We start from the raw sequence: 21,698 nt of genomic DNA on the forward strand, positions 1-21,698 counted from the left end.
TGGTCTCAGGCTTCTGCCAGGGTGGAGGAGGAGGGGTCTCTTAGCTGGATACAAAGTGGGAGGTGAGGTCTGGGGGCCCACTGGCTCCTTTTAATACTTTGTACCAATCTTCCTGTTTTTAGGAAGCCTTGGATTCTGCAGGCTTTCTGGGGGTCTGCGGAGCTCAGGTGGCTGCTTCTTGGCTTCTGCCTCTGACAGCTTAGCTTTCAGCTTTCTCTACTCTGCTAAGTCAGGTCCACTAGGTCATCTGTGTTCCAGGTTCTAAAATCTGGTGGATGGGTGCTTTTGGTTTTCTCTTTCCTGAGAGAGGCAGAGACTGTGTGCAAAAGAATCAGAGCGAAGGAAAGACAGAAAGAGGAAATTACACAGGCCTGGAGGGGGAGTGGAATGTGACAGACTTGCACCCAGATGGCAACTCTGGGGCTGCAGGAAGTTACATCTCCAGCTGGGGATGATGGAGAAGGTCCAGAATATGCTCTGGGGAAGACTGACCGATGAGGGGGCAGCACTGACTGCCCAGGGTGTGTGTAAAGCGTGCAGGGTGGTGACCAGTGGGCAAATGTCAGGCATCGCTTCCCCAGGTCCAACCTCCCACCCTCCCATCCCCCGATGTTCACTCTCAGAGAACTGGAACTGAGGTGCTTGCCCGGTTCTGAGTTTAAAATCTGATTGGGGCTGTAAGTCAGCTCTGCTCTCAGAGCAGGAGACCTGGGAGGCACATGTTCTTGGCCGCCATATCTAAACTCCTAGGAAAGACTCTGAATGGCTCAGTTCAGTTTGGCTATCCAATCTACATTGCCCGAGGCACAGGGATCACGTGCCAGGGAGGCAGGGGGGAAAAGGGATCTAGTGGTGTGTTCAGCTACCACCTAATTTCGGTGGAGGGAGCAAATGGATTTGGCGGACAGCCAGCAATCTCAGCTCCACAAAGTTAGGAGGGAAACTGCACCTTAGGGCTTGGTGGTGGTAGCTCAAGCCCAGGGAACAAAGGGGCAGACGTTCTCCTTTCAAACGCCTTAGTCAAGCTACACCTATGGAGGAAAGCGTGTTTCGCCCCATTTTGTGGCTGAAAACACCAGGGCTCAGAGGATTAAATGAACTCCTCCAAGGCCACAAGGGGCGAGCTGGGGTCAGATCCTGGTCTGTGGAATTCTAAAGCCCATGTTCTTGATCACTCCACCAACTAACTCCTAGTCCAGCAGGTGACGTAAAATCCCAGGGGCTGAGGAGCAACTGGGGTCACCACGCAAATATTAGCAACAGCGTTAAACATTTCTCAACTTTATTTTCTTGATCTGATCACAAAGTTAATACTGCATGTTGCAAACACTTTAAATGTGATATTCATTCAGCGAAGATTTACAGGTTGGCTTTCATGTGCTCTCTTTACCAGCCCCGACAGAAGTGGGATGCCAAATGCAAGCCATAAAAGTCATTGGAAAAAAATCTGTAGCCACATTGAGAGGAGTAAAAAGAAACAGGTGAAATTAATTTTAGTAATATTTAACCCAATCTATCCAAAATAGTATCATTTCAACGTGTAATTGATTTTTTAAATTACGAATGAGAACTTTTACATTCTTTTTATATATGTCTTCTGCACGCGCAGCGCATCTCCATTTGGGCACATTTCAAGGGCTCCTCAGCTGCCACGTTGGCTACAGGTTTCCATGTGGGACAGCAAAGCCATAATTTAGAAAGTTTAGGGAATTCCCTGGCAGTCCAGTGGTTAGGACTCGGTGCTCTCACTATCAGGGCCTGGGTTGGATACCTGGTCCGGGAACTAGGATCCCACATGCCGCGTGGCGTGGCCAAAAAAAAAGTTTAACTCTCCTAAAATCCCAACCTCCAGAGACAACCCCTCTTAACAGCTAAGAACACAGTTTTCCAGATGTTTCTTATAAAAATCCATAGGTATATGTATTTGTGAATTCACCAGGAACCTCTCGGCTGCTGGTAAAAGAAAATCACCCCGAACTGGTTTGAGGAAAAAAGTTGGGAAGCATCTATTGACTCGTAATTTAGAAGCCCAGGGTATAGATACCATGTTTAGGCATGTCAAGATCCAGGGCACAAGGGTCATCATAAGGACTTCGGGTCTCTTCATTTCTCAGCTGTGTTCCTCTGTGTGGTCACCCTCCATCCACATGATTGCCCCCATGCCTCTCCCACCCCAGCTGTGGACTTACGCCCTCCTAGCTTCAAGTGAAAAGACAGATTCTCTTTCCAGTAGTTCTGGCTCAAGTCTGTTTTTTTTTTTTTTAATATATTTATTTATTTATTTTTGGCTGTGTTGGGTCTTCGTTGCTGCGTGTGGACTTTCTCTAGTTGCGGTGAGTGGGGGCTACTCTCTGTTGTGGTGTGTGGGCTTCTCATTGTGGTGGGATCTAGACCCACGGGCTTCAGTAGTTGTGACACGTGGGCTCAGTAGTTGTGGCACACAGGCTTAGTTGCTCTGTGGCATGTGGGATCTTCCCAAACCAGGGCTCGAACCTGTGTCCCCTGCATTGGCAGGCGATTCTTAACCACTGCGCCACCAGGGAAATCCCTGGCTCAAGTCTTAGAATTGGGTTTCATTAGGGTTCATTGGGTTCATGCGTTCATTTTCAGGCAATCACCACGGGGGCTCCCGAGCTCAGCTAGGCCAGGCCTGGGCCAGGGATGCAGCCAGGGCCTCAGGGGTGAAGTGAGGATGCTATCAGTAGCAGGAAAAAAGGGGCAGAGTTTTGAATGGGCAGAAACAACAGAGATACATCATAACTAGAATATATTGTTATTTATTTATAGTGTGTTTACACAGCGGGGATCATAATATACATATTGACTTGCAACAACTTTTTTATTTTTGTGGCTTGCAGGATGTTAGTTCCCCGACCAGGTATTGAACCCCGGGTCACAACAGTGAAAGCGCCAAGTCCTAACCACTGGACCACCAGGGAACTCCCAACTTGCTCTTTAAACTAAATATATTTTGGACATCTTTCCATGTAGGACAAATACCTACCGAATTAGAAAAAAATCCCTCTTAGAATCCAATTGCAAGGATATACCTTAATTTACTCAACCAGGCACATACGGATGACTATCTAAGCTGTTTCTCATCTTTTGATACTGCAGACATGCTTGTACATGGAACTTAATTTAACTGTGAGAGTTCTTCTGTGAGATACAGCCCTACTTGTGGAATTGCAGGCCAAAGATATTTTATTTACTTTATTTTTTTTGGCCACACTGCACAGCGTGAGGGATCTTAGTTTCCCGACCAGGGATCGAAACTGCACCTCCTGCAGTTGGAAGGGTGGAGTCTTAATCACCGGACCGCCAGGGAATTCCCGGAAACAGATATTTAAAATTTTGATAGATATTGCCCTGACAAAGTTGTACCAATTTAAACCATTACCAGCCAAGAATAAAAGTGCCTGTTTCCCAACCACTCTGCCACATCAAGGATACTTTCAGTTCCAAATTTCAGAAACAGTTAAAACTGGCTTAGAGAGGAAGATGCCATTATCTCATGTAACAAGAAGTGCAATGGCGGGGGTTCTAGGGTTGGTCAATTTAGTGGCCCAAGGACACCTCAATGACCAAGAGGAGTCCCAAGAGGACTGCAAGATGCCTATGTCCTAAGAATAGAGGTGCCATATCCTCGACGACAGTGTCCAACCAACACCAAAACGGCTGTGTCCCCATTTCTGGTCCCTTTGGGCTAGAGAACTTTCCAGAAAGCCATTCTCTCAGACCTGCCCCCACCCTGGCCAGAAACACATCCCCTGCCCATGACATAACCAAATTCCGAGCAGAGGTGTGGAAGGACATGCCGGTTTAGACCAACCACAATTCATTCCAAGGGAGGGGCCCAGCTTCCACGGAGCAGGTGCCTGTCAAGTATTTGCCCCAACTGAGGTCCTTTAGGAGACAGATGGCTGGTAGATGGCTAATAATTCTGCCACATACACTTGCTAACCACACATTTTTTTTTAACAGCTGGCAATGTGATGGGTAAAAATGACCTCGCTTTAATTTGCATTTTAAAAAATTCTCAGTGATGTTGAACAGGATTTCGTAAGTTGAAGAAGGCATAGGTATAATTAAAATACTGTATTTTAAAGAAACTGGAAATTTTCTTTTCTGTGTGGTTATGCTACCGATTCGGATACCAAGTTAATTTCACCTGCTTCAGTTTGCTTTGTGTTTCTGTCTGATTTAATGAAGTTAAACATTTACATGGTCCCAAAGTCAAAACAAGGTACATTCAGCAGCCTCGCTTCCATTCCTATCACTTCACTCTGCTGCTCCCCCTTCCCCTAAGCTACTATTTTATTAGTTTTTCCTTTATCCTTCCTTCATTTCAATTTATATTTCCCCACCTCCTTCCTTTTGCAAAAGGTAGCATACTATACACACTTTTCTGGGCCTTGCTTTTTTCTTTTAACTTAATAAATCCTAGCAGTCACTCCCTGGCAGAATATCTTAAAAACAAAATCCAAAAAACAGTAGCATAATACCCTTCCATGTGGATAAAAAAACATGTTGATAGACTCACAGGAAGTTTTTGATCTTTTGCTATTACACGTAATGCTGCAATGAAACGACCTGTATGTGTATTATTTCCTATTTTTTGCCATTGGAACTAAAAGGAGGTTCCTGGGTCAAAGGGCAAACACATATATAATTTTGCTAAATATTGCCAGATTTCTTTCCAAAGGGGTTTTATACCATTTTGCATCCCCACCAGCTCCACTGAATTCAGTGGGTGATTCTACTTTTCATTTCTTGAAGTTCTAGCCAGCTTTTTTTTTTTTAATCTGCTAGGTAATTCACAATTCCTTTTTCCCTGGAGATAGTGTCACATTAATCTTTTATTCCTTTAAACATGACTGTTTTAGTCCGACTCTGACAACTGTGACACTGGAAGACTTTCTGCTGGTTCCCACTCTTGGCACTGTGTTCACGTCTCATTGTTTATCAGTCGTTCTCCCTGGACAGTCATTTGTGGGCTGAGCCTAGGATGAATGACTTTCCTCCAGCGGATGTGTGTTTGCTCCTGCCAGGCACCTGGGAGGACTACAAGTCTAGGACCCCCACGGACTGAGGTCACAGTGGGATGTGCCCTGCGGTAACCAGTGCTGTCAACCAGGGTGAGGCCCCACCCCTGTCCCTCACTTCTCAGGAACCAGACTTTCCTTTGGTTTTTCTCAGGCTCTGCTCAGCACCAGGGAAACCTTCCATGCTGTCTTCTGTTCTTACTGAAGGTACAGCCCTGGGGGTTCCAGCAAAATGGAGAAAGGGTCTCCTAGTAGACCGCCACTTTGAGCCCTTAACCCTTGAGGCCCTCAGGGCAAAAGTGTCTTAGCGCACCTTACCTGCTTTCCCTTGGCACCTGACCTGGACGTTCTTTGCAACCTGCGGGCTCGTCAATAGACTTCTGTATTTTATCCAGCATTTTATTTAAAGTAAAAGGGTTGGTCTGAAAAATCTAGCCCATCACTACCAGAAATCGAAGTCCTAAAATTCCCTTAAAAATTATCTTTTAATTAGACAAGTAACATGTGAATACATCATCCTTATAAAAATGTAAACTTTGTGCAGTACTGGCTAGGACATATACCAGACGCAGGCTTCTTTTACTTATAGTAGTCAGGGGCTGATTCAAGTCTTGTCTTTCATTATGACTCAGAATATTTTGTTTGTTTGTTTGTTTATGGCTACGTTGGGTCTTGGTTGCTGCGCGTGGGCTTTCTCTAGCTGCGGTGAGCGGGGGCTACTCTTCCTTGTGGTGCACAGGCTTCTCATTGCAGTGACTTCTCTTGTTGTGGAGCACAGGCTCTAGGCGTGTGGGCTTCAGTAGTTTTGGCACGTGGGCTCAGTAGTTGTGGCGCACGGGCTTAGTTGCTCCGCGGCATGTGGGATCTTCCCGGACCAGGGCTCGAACCCGTGTCCCCTGCATTGGCAGGCGGATTCTTAACCACTGCGCCACCAGGGAAGTCCCCAGACTATTTTTTTTTAATTAAGAATTAAAAAATAAAATGAAACTTTAAAACTGTACAGAGAAGGAAAGGTCTCCTTTGGCCGTCACCCCATTTCTAGTAACCCCCCCCCAGAGGTTTCCACTGTTTTCAGTTCGGTGTATACCATTTTTAAACACATGTACATACACATCCATGTATACCTGTGGGAAAGCTGTAGTATCACCTTGTCTTTTTATTTTTTACATACATGGCTTTAGGCATTACACTCTTCATAATGCTATCCAAGCTTTCACTTGGCAAATATTTCTTGAGGAACTTTCCATATCAGGAGCCCAAGGGGCAGAAACAGGAAACCTCTGGGTCAAATCTGGTTTAAGACTTTGTCATGGTCAGCCCACATGGTATTTGGGATTTTGGGGGGAGGCACTTGTTATTAGAGGATAACGACATATGGAAAAGTGCACAAAACTGTGTAACCAGCCTCTACTAGTCACGACCCAGCCTCCCCCACCATCTTGACTTCTAACAGCAGAGACTGGTTTCCAAATGTGGTTTGTAAATTAAGAAAACGCAACATGAAGAATCGTATTTCCATCTTCCGTGAAAACTCAGAAGTCCTGGCAACATTCCCTTGGCCCAAGCGACCAGGTCTGGCAACGACCAGCTCTAGGTGTTCTCTAGTTTAGCGCGGAACCCAGTCCCCGCTGGGGTCTAATTCTGGAAGCTTCATCCCTTGACATCACCTGCCTGGTCCCTAGAGACATCCAAGTTTACAGCACCTAGTCCGACAGTCCTCTATTGATGCCTATTTGAGGTGTGTCTGGATCTTCCTTATTAAAGAAATACTGCACCCAGCATTTCCATATACATGTGTATGTGTATATATACGTACACCTTTCTCTCCAAAGGAATCAAAAACATGTTCACAGGAAACCTTGTACACAAATGTTCATAGCAGCAATATTCGTAAGAGCCTAAGGGTTCAAATGTCCATCAACTAATAAATGGATAAACAAAATATGGTCCATCCATACAATGGAATATTATTTGGCCATAGAAAGTAATCAAGAACTGACACTTTACAGTATGGATGAACTTTGAACACATTTTGTTACTTGAAATATGCCAGTCCCAAAAGAACATATACCGTATGATTCCATTTATATGAAACGTCCAGAAAAGGCAAATCTATGAAGACAGAAAGTAGACTAGTTGTTGCCAAGTGCTGGGAGGAGGGGGTCAGTGACTGGTTATCGTTGCAGGGCTTCTTTTTCGGATGGTGAAATGTCCTAAGACAGATAGTGGTGATGGTTGCACAACTCTGTAAATAAACTGACAACCACTGAGTTGTACCCTTTAAATTAGTGAACTGGGTATGTGAATTATCTGCCCATAAAACCGTTACTTAGAAAACAGACAATACAGCCCTGAACACCCTTGTACATCTCTTTCTAGTATTGCTGGACCACAGAATCATCTTATCTTCTAATTTTTCCAGAGCAGCTAAACCGATTCACTCTACCACAAACCGCAATCCTTCTCTCCCCACACCTTTAGCGACACTTTCTATGGCATTTCACTTTAATTTATATTTCCCTGGTTACCACTTTTAGAATCCTTTCTTATTTATTGGCCATTTGTATTTTCTCTTCTATGAATTTTCTGTTTATGTCCTTCACTCAGTTTTAAAATTGGAATGTCTTTGGATTAATGTGTAGTTTCTTTATACACTCTGGGTAGATACACTTTATTTCATATGTTGCCTAGTATTTTCTCACGTGTCAGTTTTTAATGGATGTAAAACACTTAGCAAGTGCCCGCACATAACAACTTAACAGGAGGTCCATCGTTTTTAATATGCTGACTTAACTGACCACATTCTGCTAAAAATACCACAAAGGAAGTCTGTGGCTCTAGTGGCTTTATTTCCTACATTTTACCCTTCTTTTTACTTTTATTTTGGCAAAAATCACCTCGGGTCTGAGAGGAGCTAAGACTATCTAGCCCTGGACATGGATGGTGACAACCACCTTCCGAGACAGAGCCAAGTTTAGAGACCCTCTCCAGCCAGGAAGCAGTGTGAGAGCTCCTTTTCCACCCTTTGCAGAAACACTTGGTACCAGAGTTGAACACGAAGAACCAGCAAGTGCTACTCTCCTTAGTTCCGTGGATGAGTCCCACCAAGAGAGATGGAAGCAGAGACTTGACTTTGGCTCCCGCCCTGACATCAGCAGATTTATACAGGCAACAGGAAACACAGGGACAATGAAATCAAACTCAAAGAAAAGGGAATTTCCTCTCTAGTTCACGGCTCTCAAAAGCAACCTAAAAGCAGGGTCCTGATAGGCATCACTTGCAAGCTGGTTCCTACACACCGGCTGGGGCAGCAGGAGCCTGGCTGAGCACTCCCGGGGCCCACGGAAGACCACGAGCTCGTGTCCCTGAGAAAGCACCCTGGTCACGGACCCCGGAGGCCAAGTATGGCCCTCACAGCAAAACTGCACTACCTTGAGAGATGCATTAAACTCCAGACGAAAATACACACACACACACACACACACACACACACGCACACACACGAGTCTGGTCTGGCACGGACTCCAGCAACAGCAGGCAAACAACGGTAAGGTTACATTTTACCCCGAGTTAACCTTGGTCCTCCATGCTCACTGTTTGCTGTAACCGCCTCTCGTTCCTCACGCTCAGCCTAGGGGAGCCCAGCCATGGGGTTACTGGTTATCTTTCCTTCCTCCCCAAACCAGTAAGTGAGAACTCCGAGCAGATACCTTCCAACCGCGTGCTGGAGAAAACTCCTGAGGCCTGAGTTTTGTTCCTGAAGGAAGAAAGGAGCCGTAACTGAAGCAGACAGACCCTGGGTGCCCTGCACAGGGTGCGGGGAGCACCTGCAGCGTTTCTGCCAAAAGGAGCGCCTACAATTGTATCCAATCTTCTCACCAGGATCGCTGCGGACTGGGGAGGACATCTCCGAGGCTCACAGCTACTAAGTTTTAAAAATACAGGCCATAAAGTCTATGAAACTGTTTAGAAAAAATTTATTTGAACATATGGAAGGAAAACTTAGAGACCCCAATAAAACAGAGACGTTCCTTTCCCTACTGATGGGGGCCACGCTCACAGGTTCCCCCGACCCGTGGGGACCAAGTGCTGGGTGAGAGCTTGCCATGCCGGCGGTTCAGCCTTGCGCTCCCGGAGCCATGGGAGTGCCTTGTGCTCCTGGCGGGACACAGCCCATCCACAAGGAGGGAGGCCAGACACATGGACTCGTACACGCTGCTCCTCCACCAGTGCTCCGACAGCACAGGCTCAGGGCGCGTGTCCGCAGTGACACCCCAGACCACAGGTTCACAGCCCTGGCAGCTTTTAAAGATGCCCGCATCGCTCCGCAGAGGGCTGGACGTTTCCTTTCATCGATCCCATCTGGACTTTTACGAATGAGACGGGTAGGAGGTGCCTGGACGGCGACGTCGCAGAACTTCCGCACCGACCCGGTTCTGTGGTTCTGCAGCGAGGAGGGGCCGCCCGGCTGCCCCCCGAGCCCTCTCCTATGGATCGGTCATCCTTTCCTGGGAAGGCTTCCTCCAACCAGGCATGGAAGGCACGGTGCCACTCAGCGGTTCGCGGGGGCCAGCCTAGCGGATGGGCCTGAACGGGAAGGTCATGCCTGAGATGAAGGTGTGCCCGGGGTGCGTGGGCAGGGCAGGGTGGGCGGCAGGGTGGGCCGGCACAGCCCCGTAGCCCAGCGGGGGTGTGTGGATGTGAGGGTAGAACCCGGGAGGGAGCGCCGCGTGCGGCGACTGCGGCACGGGGCCCGAGATCACCAGCTGGAGAAGGCTGCAAACACAAGGAGAAGGGTTAGGATGCCAACGGTGCCAACGGTGGCATCCGCCCGACCCGTGGCGCTATGGGTGGGGGGCAGGCTAGGCTGCCGTGGTGGTCCTTGCTCCTGTGCCGGGACAGACACCAAGTTTCCAGGGAGGACGGAGGGTGGCTCATGGCTGGGTAGCAGCAGGAGGGGATGACCTGGAGGCAGCGGGATGTATTGACAGACTGGGGCCCGGAGAGGCGAGGGGCCGTGGTGGGAAAAGCCGGGATCCTGCCGGCAGCGATGGGGAGGGAGGGAGGGGGCCTGTAGTCCACAGAAGCTCCGGACACAGCCTTGGCACCTGTGGCTTGGGGACCATGCAGGTGTGCACTGATGTCAGCCTCACCTGTCCACACCTGCGGGGGTTGTGACTGAGGAGCCACAGCAAAGAGGACAGAGGGCCACGCTTCTCCAAGTCACTCCTAATGACCGAGTCCTAACTGAATTCCAAGCAAAGCCACACAGAAGGTGGCTTTTCACATGACCCTGACGTCCGGAGTCCTCAGGAATGGCCCCGGCCTGGACCCAGCCCTCACCCACTTTCAGGGCCCCCTCCGGCCCCACTCTCCTCCCCAACCCCCTCCCACCCTGGCCTGCGCTCCGCTCTCCGTGGTTCAGCACTTCAACAGCCTCTGCCTCCAGGAAGTCCTCCCCGCTCCTGAATTCAATGTCGCCTCCTATGCTGGTCCCTTCTGAGACCCCTTGAAGAGCTTCCTCTCATTAGTCTCATTCTATCTAATGCCACCCTCCCCTCTCAGCAGGATCAGCAGAGCCTAACTTTCTCTCCACCTCTAGCTTGTCCGGACTCGGCCTGAAATAACCAACTCCCCTGGTTACACCCCTTCAGGACAGAGGGCCCCTCCCCAGCCCTGCCCTCCCCCTGGATCCCCTGGCCTCTGTGCTTTGCTCTCCCAGCCTCACCCAGGGCCGTGGCTCTGGCTGGGTCCTGTCTCTCGAGTGTGTACACTGTCCCTCCACGTCACCAAACCCCGCCTGCTAGGTCCCGTTCTTGCCCACCACTTGCCCCTCAGCTTCCCGGTCCCACGAGGCCACACCTTCCCTGCATGCTGTCCTGCTTGGCCCAGCGAAAGCCCACCCCGCCGGGCCACTTCACCCTCGGGCGACTGACTACGGTTGGCTGCTTCCTGGAGCTCTGAGACGGAGCGGAGGGCGGGCCTAGGTCTTTGGCAGAGTGACCCTCACTCTCTCCCACCCGCCAAGTACAAAGTCTGGTACCCTGGGCCCCCAGGAGGGGCTCAGGCAGTAAACCCAGGTGTAAAGAAAGCTGGTGCCTTTTACTGGCTTGAAGCTCTTCTGACTCTCTTCACTACGTTTTAATAACTACTACGGTTTAATAACTCTGGGTAAGAAATTCAAGGAAACTAAGCGAACAAATCAGTAAGTCTAAGGAGGGAATACACTGCAGAGGCAAAATGCAGGTCACGTGCTTGTTTGAACCTGCACACCCTGCCACAGAGAGGAGGGGCTTCAGGAACTTTCTGGTCTAGTCCAGAAGACAATTAACACCAAAGGAACAATCAGAAATCAAAGAGGCAGTCCAAGCGACTGCGGCCACTCTTTCCCCACGTCAGTGTCAGGCTGCCCCGGGGGACTGGGGCCCAGGGCTGTACGTTGGAGCAGCAGCTACAGGCCCCTGGCGGGGTGGGGGTGGGGGGCCCTCGGAGCTGTTAGAAGTTCCAGAGGATTCCCATGGGGACCCCTAGTTGTAACACTGAGATGATAAATGATTCATACCCTATCACATTTTAATGCCCTGAAAACATTAAACATTACATAAAAGCTGTGCACAAAGGAAAAGGTTGTTTACATGTCAAGTACCATTCTAAGTGCTTTCTATGTTTTTACTCAATTAATCCTCACAAAACTCCTACGAGGGGAGCAGGGCAGGGGAGGCAGGGGGACCTGAGGCAGGTACTATTGTTTTCTTGATTTTATAGAGAAAACAGGGGTAGTGGGAACTTGCCCAAGGTCTTACAGATAGGATGTAGTAGGGGTGGAATTCTCACCAGAAGCTGTTATGACCACACAGTTCCTGCTTTTCACCACTATTACCACTGCTTCCCCCCACATTAGGACAATAACGACCACTTACGGAGAGACTCCCGTGTGCTGTGGACAAACAACTTTGCAAACACCACCTCATTTATACCTCACTACAACCCTGGGAGGCAGGTGAATTACGGTCCCCATTTTACAAGGGGGGAAACCAAGGCAAAAGAGTCAGCCCCGGCGTCACAGCAAACCACAGACAGAACCACGCTCAGAACCCGGTCTGTGCCACCCGAGACCAAGGCGCTGGCCTAACCGACACAGTACTTCCCTGAGGGCCGTGCGCGCACCATCACCACGACCCACACGCACGCTGACTTAGTGAGCAGTAAAGGCCCCCCGAGTTCGCTCTGGCTTCTTCCTTGACGCCCAGAAGGATGGCCACTTTTCTTACCTCGTTGATGGACTCCCTGCTTGGGCCTCCTCTTCTGTGTTATGCTATCACATCCATTCCCCCACTTACTGTCAGGTTCTGAGGGGCCCCTTATTCACAGACGCTCTAGACCCTGCAAACCAGCTCTCCCCAAGAAGCCAGGACAAGGGGTCCGCCCTGCCTTGCACCCCACCACTCCCTCACCCACCCCCGCCCCCACCCAGCTAGAAGTCTTGGGAGGATACTTACTTATTATGGGGCAGCCGGGAGCACAAGGTTCTCAGGTCATCTGAAATGAAGGAGACACAGAATTAAGGAACGGCCTGGAGATGACGAGGTGAGGTTTGCTGATGTTCAAGGATGCTAGCGAGGCAGTAACAGTACCTGATGCTCACCTTCCTAGCACCATTTAGAAGCGGGGCTCTCTTTTTCTTCCAGTTTTGCTTTAACACACGCCCTCAACAGAAGACGTCACTTAGGAAAGGGGGCAGCTCTACTGGCAATTTGTCAGATGGCTGGGAAAAGGCCCAGAGACAAGAGATCAGACGCCCAAGGCTAAGAGCGAGATAAGAGGGAAACCCATCTCAGGGGACGACTGCATGGGCCTCAGGCAACGTCTGTGAGCCAGCAGTCAGAGAGCAAACAGAAGTGTGTCATTAGCATCAGATCATTCTTCTGGGCGAGTTCAAGCACTGAAATGCAGAATTAAGGAGCCCTCTGAACAGGTGATGGGAATGTTCCCTGCACTTAAACAGGTGCATTTCATTGTATGTAAATTATGCCGCAATGCAAAAGAACTGCAGAAAAAGAAAAGGTTCCCTGAGAGGAAGGAGATTAAGCCATTATTATCTGTGCTCTGGAGGCATCCCCAGGCCTGGGCAAAACAGCCGGGAGACACCCAGATGCCACGGCCACAGGATCCGACCTGGGCACGTCCTGCAACTTCCGCCCACCTACCCTGCGTTCACTGAGAGGAAAGAAGTCCTAAAAGCGGAAAACAGCCCTCGTCCAGGAGCCCCGATTTTCTTTCCGGCGGGTGGTGGTGACCCGCCCCCGGGAGGCCTGGGCAGGCAATCACCCACCTCGCGTGCACAGCAGGGCTCCGGAGGCCATGGCCACCTGCAGAGCCTGTGCCAGCCGGTCCAGGGAGAGCTCGATCTCCTGGGAGGCGTTGAGGGGGTTCAGTTCATCCGCCAATCTGTTGATCTCCTCCACCAGCGGGACCATGTGGTCAAACAGGATGAGCCCCAGGCGGCCGTACAGGTTCTTCTCAGTCAAGTGCACCTGCAGCATCACGAGGACCTGCAGGACGCTGAGGTGGAGCTTCGAGTACAAGAGGTGGGGGTCTCTGTCCGTCCCCCCCGAGTCCTTGGCGACTTTGGCAGTGACGGGGCCATTGGTTAAGGGGGGCTTCTTCTTCCTTTTACAAGCCAGAGGGGCCTTCACACACCAGCGGATCAATCCAGTGAGCGGGGTGAGCTCTAAAAATCCTATTGGGAGATTGGCTGCGATCGGAGTATTTAAAAAAGTGATGAGAATCAACCTCGGGTCCTCAAAAATCCAGTTGACAATCATCTCAAGCAAGTCCAACGGTGGGATGAGATCGTCTGCAAAACAATGTCAGGAGGGTCTTCAGCCCCACGGACAGGAGACAGGGACAGACAGACCTTCAAGCTCGCAGTACTCATCACCTGACAGCCGGATGGCGCACCTCTGTCCTCACCTACCCTCTGTCTCCTCTCCTGGAACGTCCCCTCCGAGAGGGCTGGGCTCTCACCCGACTTAGGAAGGCCTGGCCATGGTTGGGTTCAACACATTAAACCAACAATTCCCTAGAACTCCATTATGCCTTGTGATCCACTATCTATGTCCAGAACTACCACCACCACACTTCATCCCTTCCCTTGTGAGTAGGTTTCATCCCTGTGTTTGGTGTCCCCTCGGTGGTACGGTGACAGCTACAGGGGCCGTCAGGGAGCAGCTCAAAGTCCAGACAACGGTCTGTCCGCTGCCAGGAGCCATCCCAGCCCCAAACCTGGAACCTCTAAGCAAGGCCTGGCCTCCTGTGAGTCCTGAGATCTAGTACATTCTATGGCAAGACAGAGAACAGTAACTTTAAAGACAAAAGTTGATATTTATCCTGAGTTTATGACGTGCCAGGCACCGGGCTAAGTCCTACCACAGATGAACTCACTTAATCCTCAAACAAACCATCTATTATACAGAGGATGAGGAAACTGAGGCACAGAGATGTTAAATCATTTTCTCCAGACTCATTAAAACTACGTGGTGGGCCCAGACCCGACCCCAGGTGGCCCAGCTCTTACCACTAGGCTACACCGCCCATGCTGGGGTCAGCGGACACTGCCCTTAGGCTGTGTGTGTGTGGGAGCGGGTCCCCAGCCTCCTGCCTCTGGGGCTGTGCACACCTCAGCTCATGAAGCTGGGGATGACGGAGCCCCTTCCGGGCTGCTGAGGTCCAGAGCCAAGCATGAGAAGAGAGACTGAGGGGCAGAGTGAGCCCCGTGTTGGTGTGAAGTCTCCAACTGCTCTTCCTCAGGAGACACCGGTCTTTCCCCTGGGACTGTCTACTGCTTGGGGGCTGACCCACGCCCTTCCCTTCTGCTACGAAATCACGGTGACAAGAGGGAGTTGTCGTCTATGACCTTTACTTGGCAAAATAAACACTGGTGACCCTGTGTCCGGCCCCTTGACTCCCCGAAACGTTTCTGTCTGGGACACACCAGTCTCAGGCCCGCTCCTCCAGCAACCCAGCCCCTCCCCCGCCCCACACACGTCTAGCTGGGGCATCTCCAGAGCCTGAAGGTGGCGTATGCACACATGCTGTGTACACGTGAGTGTGTGTACTTGCGTGAATAATCTCCACAACCTTCGTATGCAGAGACCCAGGTTCCCTGTGACACTGGGGCAAGAGGGTGTTCTGTTTGGTTAGGTAAGCCCCTTCCGTTTCACAGCTTCGGAGGCACAGACGCCCGTCAGCCACAGTACCAAGAGCAGCGGCAAGCACCCTGCTGCCAGCGGACTCAGGCCCACCCTCTGGGCCACCACTATGGAGCCAGGGATTTCCGTATCTCCAACCTCATCCAATTGTACATATAAATATATAGCTCTCTCTACGTCAATCCTACCTCGACAGAGTGGTTTAAAAAAAAGACTTGACATGTCAGACTGGCAAACTGACTTAAGAGAAAAATACCACGTCTCATGTCCATCCTAGAACGTTAGTGGTATTTTCTGAACATTATTTCCTTCTCCATATGTTAATGAATCCATTCCCAATGTTAAGGCCAATTTCTGTCCTTGTCGCCCTGGAATAACCGATGACTTGAGAGAGCAACTACGATGCTGCAAATCCTTCCTATGGGAACATAAAAGGCCTAAATACCGTTCCTAGCTATTAAGAGCTCTTGAGAAGCCTCTTAGGAGAGCACCAGGGAAGACTCCACTCCAGCAGCGGGACGCCTACAAGCCCTGCCACCCATCCCAGCAAGCAGCACGCAGCGACGAAAGCAAAGTATGCAATTACGCGCGGGTATGATACGCACTTAAACGTTCATGGTAGGTCCACGCGAACTTTCTCAAGAGAACTAAAAAGTCTAACGGCAAGGAAGAGAGTTACAAATAAAAGGAGAATCAAATACAATCAGGGTGCTGCCAGGAGACCAATGCTGGACTGAACAAAAGTGGAGAATGCTGTTAAGGCTTTCCAGCAGCTGGGTTAGCTATTTGACCAGGAGAAGAAAGAGGCTACCTGCCAGCCCTCTGAGCGGCCAGAGCTGAGGGCAGAGGAGGAACCTGAACTAGAACAGCGGGCTTCGGGTCTGCCTCTGCAGAGAAAGCTGCTCACGAGGGCGAGGCCTGTACCTTCCCCAAATGCAAAGCGAGGGCAGCAGCCCTAGCCAGGGGCCGCAAGGGCTGTGGGGGTCATTCAAGGACACAGATGTAGAAGGACTCAGTGCCTGTCAATCCATGTTCCTTGGAACCCACTCCTGGGGGTGGAAAGTGGGCAGCAGGGCCCAGAGGGTGGGGTCTGAGACCCCTGCCACAATTCAACCAGAGCTGGTCAACTTCTCTTGGTTTTCTTTATTGGGGGTCCAGAGGGCTCTGCTGCTGGACAGGGAGGACGGACGTGGGCTTCTCCCAGCTGAAGTCAAATGCCATCTAATGGCCTCCCTGAGGCCCTCTCCTGGTACCTTGCTAAGGAAGTCTCAGAACATCACCCACAGGCCAACAGACACACTTGCCTCCCGGCGCAGGAAGGACACATCACGGCCTGGGTAATATTGTTGCCACAAATGTTTAACTGGAACCTTTCATAAGGAAACAGACAAAACTAAATTGAGGGACATTTTGCAAACCAACAGGCCTGAGCTCTCAAAAAATGTCAATATCATAGAGTTTTTTTAAAGGCTGGGAACTGTTTTATTTTTGTTTTTAACATATTTATTGGAGTATAATTGCTTTACAATGGTGTGTTAGTTTCTGCGGTATAACAAAGTGAATCAGCTGTATGTATACATATATCCCCATATCTCCTTACTCTTGCATCTCCCTCCCACCCTCCCTATCCCACCCCTCTAGGTGGTCACAAAGCACCGAGCTGATCTCCCTGTGCTATATGGCTGCTTCCCACTAGCTATCTGTTTTACATTTGGTAGTGCATATACGTCCATGCCACTCTGTCACTTCGTCCCAGCTTACCCTTACCCCTCCCCGTGTCCTCAATTCCATTCTCTGTGTCTGTGTGGGAACTATTTTAAAAGGACTAAAGTGACGTAACAACCATGTATGAGCCTTGACTGGATCCCGAATTCTCCTGGTCCCTCAAAAGGGGGGAAAAAGGCTATAAAAGACATTATTGAGACGATCAAGGAAATCTGAACAATGGCTAAATATATGCGATAAAAGTATTCTGTCAGTATTTAATTTCTTACATGTGCTAATGATATCATGTTTGTGTAAGGGAATGTTCTTGTTCTTAGATACACATTTAAGTACTTGGTACCTGACACTGCCAACAAGCTCAAGGGTTCAGGAAAAAAATACTTGTGAGTGTGTATGTGGAGAGAAGGGGAAAGAAAGAGCAAAAGGAAAAGAGAAAAAAAAGAATACATGGCAAATGTTAATAACTGGGGAACCTCGGTGAGAGATACACAAACCTTTGTTGTAACATTCTTGCAGCTTTCCTGAAGTTTCGCAATTTTTCAAAATAAAAAGTCGGGAATAAAAAGGCAAGTCATGGGGACTTCCCCGGTGGCCCACTGGTTAGGATGCTGTGCTTCCAATGCAGGGACCACGGGTTCAGTCCCTGCTTGGGGAACTAAGACCACACACGCTGAGTGGTGTGTTCCACAAAAAAAAAAAAAAAAAAAAAAAAAAAGGTAATGTCTGGAGACAAAGCACACTTAGGATGTAGAAAACTGGGGAAAAAAATCACTCTTTGCACCAAAAAAAAAAAAAAAAAAAAAAAAAGAGGTCATGTCTGGGGAGAAAGCCACATCTGTCCCAGACACCAGACCCTTGCTTATTAGCTGTCTGCCACCTGGACCATTCTGAGTCAGGCAAATGGGACTCACTAAGGAAAGTTCCCTGTTAGCAAATTCCAGAGGTGCACGTGGCCCATCCCTTTAGCTTTCAGCCTGAAATAAAATACACATTTCAGAGAGAGAAAAAAAAAGAAAGGCCATCCGCTGGCTGGGTGTTCAGTGCAAATACAACTAGCAATCGGCCGAAGCCACTGTGAGGGTAACAATCTGCTTAAAGTTTACCTGACGACAGGTCATACAGCGCAGTGACTGAGGTTATGAACTGGCAGCAGAAGCGAGGGCTGGCACTGAATATCTGCTTCAGCGTCTGAACGGATCCCGGCACCAGACAGCAGTAGTCATCCACGAGGGCCCTGGCTAACCGCACACAGTAGACCACAGGCGTCCGCTGGAAAGAAGCCACAGTCCGTGTAACTACAGGTGTCGTGAGCCAGGAGACTAGCAACTATGTACACGCGGTGAAGATCAGAACTGGCAGAACCCCTTCCAAGAGGGGAAGAAGACGTTAACAGCTTACTTTGAAGCAGAGGTTGGCAAACGAAAGCCCACAGACCAAATCCACCCTGCCACCTCTTTCTGTAAATAAAGTTTTATTTAAACACAGCCCTGCTCATGTGTTTGCTATTGTCTCAGGCTGCTCCTGCACTACAAGGGCACAGCTGAGTAGGGGTGACAGAGATCATATGACCCGAGGGACTTCCCTGGTGGTCCAGTGGCTAAGACTCCACGCTCCCAACACAGGGGGCCCGGGTTCGATCCCCGGTCAGGGAACCAGATCCTGCATGCCACAACTAAAGATCCCGCACGTGGCAACAAAGATCCCGCATGCAGCAACTAAGACCCGGAGCAGCCAAATAAACAAATATTTGTTTTAAAAAAGAGAAAGATTATATGACCTGAAAAGCCTAAAATGTTTACTATCTTGCCCTTTACATGAAAGGCCTGCCGACCTTTGAAGTTTACTTCAGAAAAAATCATTCCTGACTTCAAGTGAGGAAACGACAATTTTTGTAACCCTACAGGTGAGACTCCAGAGGTAAAAATTAGCAGTTGGTACCACTTTGATGTGACTTAGGAGAGTCTGTGAACTATCACATGATTTGGAGCAGTACTTTCTCAAATTTTCCTACGGTCCTTTCCTATTACGGATTCCGTTAATACTTTTGAACCCTACATCACCACCCTCCTGTCTTTTTCCTTCCCACTCAGATGCCCATCTGTAGCGACATTTAACCGTTGTTCAGGATGCTACAGTTTCAGGGCTACAACACGGCCTGCAGGGCAAACTGCAAGGAGGCATCAGGCCAGATCGTTCATTCACGCACCAAACCAGCCATCTCCACCCTTTTCTCTGGAGGAAGCTGCAGCCCTACACCCCAGTGTGGCAAACCCTGACCCAAGCCACCAGACCCTTTCCTGCTGTTAACATCTGCTTTCACTTTGCCAAAATGCCAGCACAACAGCACCATGAGAGATAAATGGAAAATTATATGATGAATTTCAAGATGCTAAACTTGACTTCATCAGGTTGTCAAGGGATAGAGATAATCTTGACATTAAATACAACACACAAGATTTATTCAGGTGTCCCATAAATCAGGATGGTGGCCATTAAGGTACAGATTCCCTTGAGATTTACCTGTGTATTACAAAGAACAAAATATATTTTTACTAGCCAAATTTTAAAGATAAATAAGATCACAGGAAAAACTTTTAAATAAATTGAAAAAAAACCCAAATGATGTCAAGTCCTTGGGAATGAAACAGGTTTGAAAAACGGAATGTAGTAAATTTTGTTAGCTTAGCTGAGGATGTTAATCAAAAATTTGAGTTAATAATTACTCTAAGTGGATTATGAATTTTTCAACAACTCTGAGTAACAAAAAAGCAAAACAGATCTTCCAAAAAACTATCTAACACGAAGTCTACTATGAAAATACTTTTTTTTTTTTTAGATATTTAAAAACACTGTAGAAGGCTCCTATGTCCATATCCATTAGAAGAGCCATCAGCTTTGAAATGGCACCCCAGAACAACTCCCATGTTTACTGATCTAACTGTATAAAAAACAAGCAAACACTGCCACAGTTTGACACACAGTGACCTTAAAAAAAAAAGAATCCAATCTTTGAGACTGCATGCATAGCTGTTTTCAAAATCCTACCTTATTGTTTTCAACTAAGAAAAATTAATTTTCACTTATTCTGAAGATGGAGCCTTCATTTACCGTTACAAACTACTGTTTTCTCAAGAATGGTGATCACCTGTATATACAGGTGTGGGGTATCAGCATACAGGGCAGGAACATCAAGGAGATAACACATGGAAAAGACCTCTCTAGAAATCCAATTAAATTAAACTTTCTGACACGAAACACCTCTTCAGAGACTCTCAGAGATGCTATCTCTAGAGACGTACCTGGAGCCAGGAGGCTGCACACTCCAACACTGGGATTCGACACACAGCCACTGCCATGGAGACCAGCTTTCCCAACAAGCTCATTCGGCTGTCATCGGCTTTGTTCCCTTGGGGGCTGAAAAGGGATGAGAAAATAATCTGCCGGACAGAGTCCTTGGTTTGCTCCTGGAAATAACTGCACATGATTTCAAGAAGTTGGAGTTCCTGAAGTGAATTCAATCTCTGTAAAACAAATCCAGGAGAAGCGATGAGAAATTCGGCCTATTAATTTCACACAGTGAGAAAACAGAAAACACTGGTTTCACCAGGGAACTTTTCACCTCCCTAAAGCCCGGGTCCCACGGAGAACCCTCTACTGTTAATCTCGAGAAATACCATTCTACGTCATTATGCATCACCCCAGGGGGCTCAGGATGACCTACAGCGGTTTCAGATTCTCGGTAACAGGCCTTTAAAGTCTCCTCCTTTAACACCATTGAGACATGGTTGTCACAAGCCCCGCAAAACGGGCATTTTGGCTGCTGCTGAAGGAGCAAAGCCAAGGGTGAGGACGGAGCCCCCGATCCGAAGAGCGTTTGTGGTCTGGCCGACGCTTGTCACCGAGAAGGAAAAAGGAGCCGGAGTTTACTTATCGGGGACGCGGCAGCCCGACGCCCGGCGCACCTTGGGCTGCGCGCCGCGCTCCTTGGGCACCTGGAACACGAACTCCTCGAGCAGCTCCACAGGGCCCTTGTCCACGATGGGCAGCGGCGCGCTCTGCAGCTGGCTGCTGAAGTAGATGTCCAGGTGGTACAGCACCTCCTTGGCGGCGCTGAGCGCGTCGCGGCGCAGGAGCGAGTGGCGGATGTCGCTCATGGTGCCACCTCTGCGGCCGGGGCGCCGGGAGCGCGGCGGGACTTCCGCCCCGGGCCCCGCGAGCCCCGCCCCTGAACCCCGCCCCTGGGCCCCGCGACCGCCGAGCGGGTCCCGAGCTGCCGAGCTGGGGGCCACATCCACCAGAGAACGCAATCTAGGTCTTGTGCGCGCCCCCCAGCCCCGCAAGGCCCGCCCGGAGCTCCCCTTGCTTTCTCTGCGCGGCGTTCAAAGCCTACACATGTGAGTTCATGGAGCTTTTCCAAGGATAGGGTGGTGGTGCAGGGCCGTGGCTCAGGCCCCAGCCGTTCATCTTGTTCATCTTTAACGCTATATCTAGTCTGAACTCGGGGCTGCGACGACAAATGATGCCTGCCTGCCTGCGAGTCCCTATTCCCCAGCCCCCTCCAGGTGGGCCCCGCCTAGCCTGGGAGGGCCATGGGAATCATGTCTCCTGCGCCTGACCACTACGACCTCAAAACCCTCAGCACTTTCTGTGAATCTCTTTTCCTGCATTCATCTCTCTGCAATGAATGAACAGCGGGGCTAGCCTGGGATTTTAAAAA

The 21,698-nt window shown here is 49.4% G+C and overlaps 1 protein-coding gene across 3 annotated transcripts; it reads right to left on the reverse strand.

Moving 5' to 3' along the window:
- Positions 1-9,005: 9,005 nt before the first annotated feature.
- INTS15 (integrator complex subunit 15) lies at positions 9,006-21,203 on the reverse strand. 3 transcript variants are annotated; one of them, XM_024745303.1, is made up of 6 exons: positions 20,944-21,203; positions 20,281-20,502; positions 18,085-18,250; positions 13,378-13,902; positions 12,545-12,584; positions 9,006-9,632 (listed from the first exon to the last, which is right to left on the reverse strand). In XM_024745303.1, exons 1-6 carry the CDS (start codon positions 21,133-21,135, stop codon positions 9,620-9,622), a joined length of 1,158 nt encoding a protein of 385 aa, XP_024601071.1. In that variant the 5' UTR covers positions 21,136-21,203; the 3' UTR covers positions 9,006-9,619. The 3 variants fall into 3 exon arrangements, with proteins under 3 accessions (XP_024601071.1, XP_024601069.1, XP_024601070.1); XM_024745301.1 differs by having other exon boundaries at positions 9,006-9,821; XM_024745302.1 differs by lacking the exon at positions 20,944-21,203 and adding an exon at positions 20,703-20,921 and having other exon boundaries at positions 9,006-9,821.
- Positions 21,204-21,698: the final 495 nt, after the last annotated feature.

This window comes from Neophocaena asiaeorientalis, unplaced genomic scaffold (genome assembly GCF_003031525.2).
Source record: "Neophocaena asiaeorientalis asiaeorientalis breed wild unplaced genomic scaffold, Neophocaena_asiaeorientalis_V1.1 scaffold461, whole genome shotgun sequence".
In the NCBI taxonomy this organism is placed as follows: domain Eukaryota; kingdom Metazoa; phylum Chordata; class Mammalia; order Artiodactyla; family Phocoenidae; genus Neophocaena; species Neophocaena asiaeorientalis.

Bases quoted from the DNA above. Each gene is read 5' to 3' on its own strand.
- INTS15 (XM_024745301.1), bottom strand. From the start codon at position 21,135: ATGAGCGACATCCGCCACTCGCTCCTGCGCCGCGACGCGCTCAGCGCC. The intron at 12,585-13,377 runs GTGGGTGATTGC...CCTTCATTTCAG, and splicing joins AGCCCTGCTGTGCACGCGAG to ATGACCTGAGAACCTTGTGC. The intron at 9,822-12,544 runs GTAAGTATCCTC...TTGTGTTTGCAG, and splicing joins TCCCGGCTGCCCCATAATAA to CCTTCTCCAGCTGGTGATCT.